The sequence below is a fragment of the Pan troglodytes genome, chromosome 17 (assembly GCF_028858775.2).
Source record: "Pan troglodytes isolate AG18354 chromosome 17, NHGRI_mPanTro3-v2.0_pri, whole genome shotgun sequence".
Classification (NCBI taxonomy): domain Eukaryota; kingdom Metazoa; phylum Chordata; class Mammalia; order Primates; family Hominidae; genus Pan; species Pan troglodytes.
The window spans coordinates 17,235,919-17,243,438 of NC_072415.2; the positions used below are offsets into that span (position 1 = coordinate 17,235,919).

The window sequence follows — 7,520 nt, forward strand, 5'->3', positions numbered from 1 at the left end:
ATTTTCTGAGATGAGTAAGACTTTGAGAGAAGCAGGTTTGAAGTAGGACAGTCGAAGATCCGAAGGTCAGTTTTGAACATGCAGTCATGTGCCACTCAACAGCATTTCGGTTAACCATGGACTGCCACAGTGATGGTCCCATAGGTCCCATGTTTTTATGAATGTCATATTTTTACTGTACCTTTTCTACGTTTAGATAGTTTAGGTATACAAATACTTACTGTGGTCTTAAAATTGCCTACTGTATTCAGCACAGTAGTGTGCTGTACAGGTTTGTAGCCTAGGAGCAATAGGCTATACCTTGTGGCCTGAGTGTGCAGAGGGCTACACCATCTAGGTTTGTGTAAGTACACTCTGTGAAGTTTCACACAACAATAAAATCACCTAATGACACATTTCTCAGACCGTATCCCTATTAAGTGACTCACCTGCATTAAGTTTGAGATCTTATTAGATATGCAAATGGAGGTGGTTGTATATACTGGAATTCAGGGGAAAAGTTCAGTCTGGAGATTAAAGTTAAGAATCATCCATGTACAGTTGGCACTAAAGACCAGAGAGTGAGATAGGTAGAGAAAATAAGAGGTCCAGGGATCGAATGTTGTCACACCATGTTCAGAGGTGGGTGAAAGGGGAGGAATTGGCAAAAATGAGAAGCCGCCATGAACTAGAAGGAAGCCCAGCAAGTTGAGGGCCTGGAGCCAAGTGAAGGGAAGGTGAAAGCTGTGTGGGATGGTTCCAGTGGTTCAGGGGCTGGTTCCAAATTGACAACTGGATTTAGTTTTGTAGAGGTCACTGTGACTTTGAAAGCAGTTTTGGTGAAGAGGTATGGGTGAAAGCTTGCTTAACGTGAGTTTAGGAGAGAAATTAGAGATAGAGCAGACAGCTCTTTCAGAGTTTTGTTATACAACACACCTATGCATTTTGTTTTGTTTCGTTTGAGACAGGATCTTGCTGTTTCCCAGGCTGGAGTGCAGTCGTGCAATCACAGCTCCCTGCAGCCTCGAACTCCTAGACTCGAGCAGTCCTCCTGCATCAGCCTCCCAAGTAGCTGGGACTACAGGCACATGCCACTTACTCCCGGCTAAGTATTTTTCTTTTCTTTTTCTTCTTTCTTTTTCTTTTTGTTTTAATAGATGGCAGGGTCTCATTATGTTGCCCAGACTAGTCTTGAACTTCTGAGCTCAAGCAGCCCTCCCGCCTGAGCCTCCCAAAGTGCTGGGATTATAGGCGTGAGCCATTGTACCTGCCAACACCTATGTTTTTTGTTTTGTTTTGTTTTGTTTTGAGAGGTAGCTTCACTCTTGTCGCCCAGGCTGGAGCGCAATGGTACGATCTCGGTTCGCTGCAACCTCTGCCACTGGGTTCAAGCGATTCTCCTGCCTCAGCTTCTCAAATATCTGGGATTACAGGCGCCTGCCACCACGCCCAGCTAATTTTTGTACTTTTATTAGAGACTGGGTTTCACCATGTTGGCCAGGCTGGTCTTGAACTCCTGAACTCAGGTGACCCACCCACCTAAGCCTCCCAAAGTGCTGGGATTACAGGCATGAGCCACTGCGCCCAACCTGATTTTTGACTTAGAATATGATGCAGCCTTTTTACTTTTATGGTTCTCTTTGACCAGTCATCCATCTGCTATTTGGTATTGGTCCTAAAAGTTCCAATTAACGTTAAACCTGTGCATGTCTGCAGCAGGTGTGCCATTTTACTACTTTTGGCCTCCTGTAAATTAGTGGCTAGGATTTGAGACTCAGGGTAGATTGTGATGAGAAGGTAGCATAGGTTTAGAACAGTCAAAGGAAAGGGATTTGGAAGTGAAGCTAACCTAAATCCAACAGAGAGTGGTTTCATGCTCTGCCTCTCACCATTTGAAGACATTCAGTTCTAGTTTAGCTCCAGATAGAAAGCATCTGGCAGGATGGCAGGGCTTTTAAAGAATAGAAACATGTGTTCCTCTGTTATTTTTACTGGTACTGAGTCCTCTTTCTGATTTCCAGGTTGACCTGTCCCCCAAGTTTACTAGCATGCGATTAGGGACATCAGTGCTATGATTCTGTTATCTGGGTCAGGATTGTGTAGAGGACAAACATTCATAAAATGAGTTTACAGAAGAAATATCTCTTGTTAGGAGGGAAAACCCTATAGGATATTACTACATTAGCTTTGTGAAACAATGAGGCAATTTATTCTGATGGGTTATTACCAAGAATTTTAATTTTAACTTGTTTTTGCTTAAGATGACAGTAATAACCAGGTTTTGATTTGCCTCTGTTTGCTTTTTGCTTAAGATTGCAACACCTGCTCGGTATACCGTGACTTTGGGAGGAACATCTGTCACTGTGAAGTATCTGCGCAGTCATGGCTACATGTCCACGCCGCCACCCGTCAAGGAGTATCTGCAGGACAGGATGGAAGAGACAAAGGAGCTTATCACAGAGAAAATGGAAGAAACAAAAGATAGACTCACTGAAAAGTTACAAGAAACCAAAGAAAAAGTTTCCTTTAAGAAAAAAGTGGAATAAGGTGCCTTATATAGCAGTATAGAAAATTCCTGCACTTTAACCCTTTGGAAACTATGGGCAAAGATACATGTGTCTGATTATTTTTTTGGTTAGTTGCCAAGATATACTAGTTCTCTGAGGGTTAAAGAAGTAAAATACCTTTTTAAAGTTAAATATCACTAGAAAAATCAGTGTTATTACAAGGGAAGAAATGAACCCAGTGTAAGAATTTGCCATCAGTAGCAGTATTAAGCAGTGGTTAATGTCTTAGAAGTCAGACTTCTTTTTCAAGGTCTTCAGAACCACACTTGATTTCTGTTTTGTTGCAGCTGTAATTGTCACACACTAGGCAGCTGACTCCTTGAATATCCAGTGTGACCCATAAAATAGTCTGTTAATACCGGATCTTAATTTTTATGTTATTCATTAAGATTTTAACTATATTCAGTACGTAATTTGGAGACAAACTAGCATCATCAAAACTGCCTGTAAATAAGAAGGTGTTTAGTCTTTCTATAAAAACAGAATAGAGCAGTTACCTACCAGTTAAAATATCTTATATGAAGAAAATAGAATAAAGATTCAGTCATATATGTAAATAAGATGTATTGATTGTACGTAAATGAAAAATGGACCCTTTAAAAATTATTTTTACCTGAAGCTTGTCATAATTTTTTTAAAGCAAATATATATATGGTGATGGTACTTTTCAAAGTGTGTATTAGTGGTGATCACCTCAAACATAAACCTCTGTTGTGAATCATTTGTGTCCTTTTCAACTGTCTTTCAGAGGAAAGGTAAAAAATCATTAAACCTTAAATTCATTGTTAAAATCAAATATTTGTCAGCAGTAACTCAAGCTCATGGTTCTCAAGCAGAAAAAGGTTTGGGAGACTAAAAATGGAGTCAGGTTGTCATGGAGACTGCTAACTCCTTGGGGTAGACATGGGCCTTGCCTCAGCAAACCAGTGCAATTTCCCAATGTCTTAGTTTCAGAATTCATGCTGATTTCATTATGGAGTAAAGTTTTCAATTGTGGCTGCTGCTTTTTGTCTTACATTGAAGGGAAATATCCTTGTTTGAGCATTCTACTTGATTTTTTTTTTTTTTTTTTTTTTTTTTTTTTTTTTTTGAGACGGAGCCTCCGTCTCTCTCTCCCAGACTGGAGTGCAATGGTACAATCTCGGCTCACTGCATCCTCTGCCTCCCAGGTTCAAGTGCTCCTCCCGCCTCAGCTTTCCAAGTAGCTGGGAGTATAAGCGTGTGCCACCACACTCAGCTAATTTTTGTATTTTTAGTGGAGGTGGAGTTTCACTATGTTAGCCAGGCTAGTCTCCAACTCCTGACCTCAGCCTCCCGAGTAGCTGGGACTACAGGCGCCCACCACCACACCCAGCTAATTTTTTTGTATTTTTAGTAGAGATGGGGTTTCACCATCTTAACAAAGCTATCATTAAATCATTTGCTTGTAATGAAATTCAGCCGTTGTCAGCTGTGAGCGTTGCGGGGCTGGTGGGGTGTGTTTGAGTATGTAAGTGTCTGTTTCCTGTGCTCTAACAGTGACTATTTCAGTTCTAACCCTTCAATTGCTAATTGGATGAGGGAATGGCCTCTTAGATTGTCCTTGTTTTGACTTATCTGCTAAGGCAAGAGAATGTCTGGGTTTGCCACACAGTCCCGCAGGGACCCCTGCTCTTTGCCAGGATTTTTATATCAAGTACTTAGTTTGGCCAAATTTAGAGAATAGTTTAAAGGGGAAAAAAAGTTTGTATTTGATGAGTCTAATTACTATATTAGAATACTTTTTAAATGAATATGCTGTGATTGGAATCTCTTCTTGGGGGCCGGGGAGAGTGCTGAGAGATGCAGCTGTGTCTCTGCTCTCTGCAGTCTTGGGCAGGCAGCACCGCTGTCTCCTGATACAGAGGGTTGAATGCACTGCTTCACATTGATGCCACATTTTCAAATCTAAACATGATTAACATGTTTTTTAAGTATTTATCAAATAATTCACATTTTTGCAGATTTAAGTGCTGTTTTTTAAGATATTAAACATGTTCCTTGTTTCTTTTTTCTTTTTAACCACTGGAGACTATGTGAAAATCTTGTGTTATATGGAATTTTTCTAAAACAATTTCCTTTTACTTTTCATGTTGCATATTTTCCAGTGGGGATAAATTGGAGGTTCTTATTACTAATAATCCTGAAACTAAAATTTGCTTTTCCTGCATAGACATCTTTTGTTAGTCCATTTGAGTTTTGTTGCCATCCAGTTTCATGATCATGTTGTGTTAGTCTAATAGACAATGAGTTACTGCTTGAGTGATATGAAATTCTCTGGTAAAAAATGCTCTGAAGATGTGAGAAGCTCTGTTGTATTACTTGGCACCAGGAATGTTACAAAAATGTTGTTGCTAGCATATTGCTAACCTAGTCCTTAAGTTTCAGGGATCCCTGTAATATGTTGAGTTTGGAGTATTAATAGCAGGCTAACAATACAGTTACCAATATGCCAAGTTAAATAATTGAGAATATATACAGTATAGTTTGCTATGTATAATAGACCTCATTTCATTTACAGTACACCTTACACTTGGGATTAATTCACCTATAACCTCTGTGAACTGCGAGCGCTCGGCAGAAGCAGCCCTGTGTCTTACATGTCTACATTTATATTTATATTTATATTTATTTTTTTGAGACAGAGTCTCACTCTGTCACCCAGGCTAGAGTGCAGTGGCATGATCATAGCTCACTTGCGTCTTGAACTCCTGGCTCAAGTGATCCTCCCACCTCAGCCTGCTGAGTAGCTAGGACTACAGGTGCACACCACCATGCCTGGCTAAAGGCATGTCTGCATTTATGCGAGGTGTGTTGACCGGGTGGGGAGGGAGCTAGGACTGAGATTCACCTACGTAAAATGCACAAAAAGGGTTTGCTAAGCAAATTGATATTTGAGATGAAAGATGGATTAGGTGAGAGACTTAGTTTATTCAGGAATAAGAGCAAAACCAACCACATCAAAAAATGTATTTCACTGAGACAGCCTTTTGTACATACAACAGGGTGCTGTTTACAGATTTCAAGAAAGGAGAAAAAGAATGCTTATACTGAGATTACCTACCTCCCAGTAGTGAAAATAATAAATTTATCCCTTGAAATATAATCGTGTGTTTATTTGTCACAGAATCTACACTTACTTACAAATGCTTTATGCTCAGGATGAAATGGAGATACTGGCTCTCTTGTTTCAGTGATCTTAGACGATAACTCCAGGAATTTTAAAGATATATATATATGTATGTATATATATATATATATATATTTTTTTTTTTTTTTTTTTGAGACAGAGTCTTACTCTGTCGCCCAGGCTGGAGTGCAGTGATACGATCTCGGCTCACTGCAGGCTCCACTTCCCAGGTTCATGCCATTCTCCTGCCTCAGCCTCCCGAGTAGCTGGGACTACAGGCACCCGCGACCACGCCCGGCTAATTTTTTGTATTTTTAGTAGAGACGGTTTCACCGTGTTAGCCAGGATGGTCTCGATCTCCTGACCTCGTGATCCACCCGCCTCGGCCTCCCAAAGTGCTGAGATTACAGGTGTGAGCCACCGCGCCTGGCCTTAAAGATCTTAATAGTATGAGCAGAAAGGTGTTTGAAGAAAAGAAGGAAATTGTATATTTGACACACTGAGCTTCTTTCTGTGTTCTTAGTGTTGGGTTTGGGTCATTCAGGATTTCTTAACCAATTCAGACATGAATCAGGCTGCTGTAGAAGATAGTAATTATAATGGAATGGACAGAAGATGATTTTTAGCCAATGAGGCAAAAAAAGTCATCTTTCCTGCTTTTTCTGAAATGATATGTTGAGAAGATGTTTTTGTGAGATACACATTTCTGAATTAAAGGATTCCTTCTGAAAATATAACTTGTTAGGTAATGTGGACATATTTTTTCTGTTGGCCAAAGTTCATTTTTTGAAATGGGGGCCTTCATTTATTTTTTATTTTCAAAATTGAGTTTCTATAAGGCCTAAAATAAAATAGATTAAATGTTACCAAAGTTGTTTGTACCTGTTTAAATATCTTTTTTGCAAGCCACTTACATTTTTTGGTACTGAAAGCTCACTACTCAATTGTCCTTATGAGCATGGAGGTGTCTCAGTGCGTCAGATCATACTGGCCCAGATGCCTGAGTGGCACATGTGCACTCAGAGAAGTGGGAGCCTGTTTGCTGCCTGCCTTGGAATTCAACCACCTGAGCCAGAAATCTATAGAACCAGAGGTGGGGAATTTTACCTATTCATTTTGCAGATGTTAACATTGTTCTCTTTTGGATCCTTTGTATGTTATGTAGTATTAAGTTAGTATTAAATGAGATTGCAGAACGTACTGCATCATGTTCCCTGAGGACAATGGGAGTCAAGACCTCATTCTTCCTTTCTGGACTTGAATGGTCTGGGGGACCACACCTCCTTCCCAGAATTCATCTGCAATCATGAATTTTGGCCTGACCTTCTGGTTTTTGAAACATCTTTCCCCTGCATTTGGCGCTTGTAACTTGTCTTTGAGAAATGCTGAGTCAGGCCAATTGATGATATTTTCCCTCTAGAATTTTTCCTTTGTGACTTTTGTGTCAAGTTTGTTCATTTTAAGTAGTCAAAACAAGCTTTTAATTGTCTTGCTTCTTCAGGGTTAGGCTTTGAAAATCAAGCTGTATTCTTCTTTATGCATGATTGACAGTCACCAACAATAATAATTACAGATCATAATTATCTTGTGGCAATTATGATAAGAATTATTTTCTTAGTAGAAAGAATGCATTCTGATTTCAGAAACCTCCAGGGCAGTGTATAACATGAAGCCTGTTCTTTGTTCCAGTGACTTGATTGGACAGTCATAGTGGAGAGATGCACAGGCCGCCAGAGGCATTCTCAGAGTATCAAGTCTCTACAGATGAAGGGCGCTTGTGGAGAAGCATGTTTCAGTGCGTTTTCTCTGGGACAACATGCCCCATA

General features: G+C 39.9%; 1 protein-coding gene across 1 annotated transcript in view; it reads left to right on the plus strand.

The window, feature by feature from the left end:
- FAM210A (family with sequence similarity 210 member A) overlaps window positions 1–3,264 on the plus strand; it is a 58,698-nt gene extending 55,434 nt beyond the window's left edge. The window contains 1 exon segment of the mRNA NM_001280234.1: window positions 2,292–3,264. Coding sequence (NP_001267163.1) covers window positions 2,292–2,525 — 234 coding nt within the window. The 3' untranslated portion in view covers window positions 2,526–3,264.
- The last annotated feature ends 4,256 nt before the right edge of the window (window positions 3,265–7,520 follow it).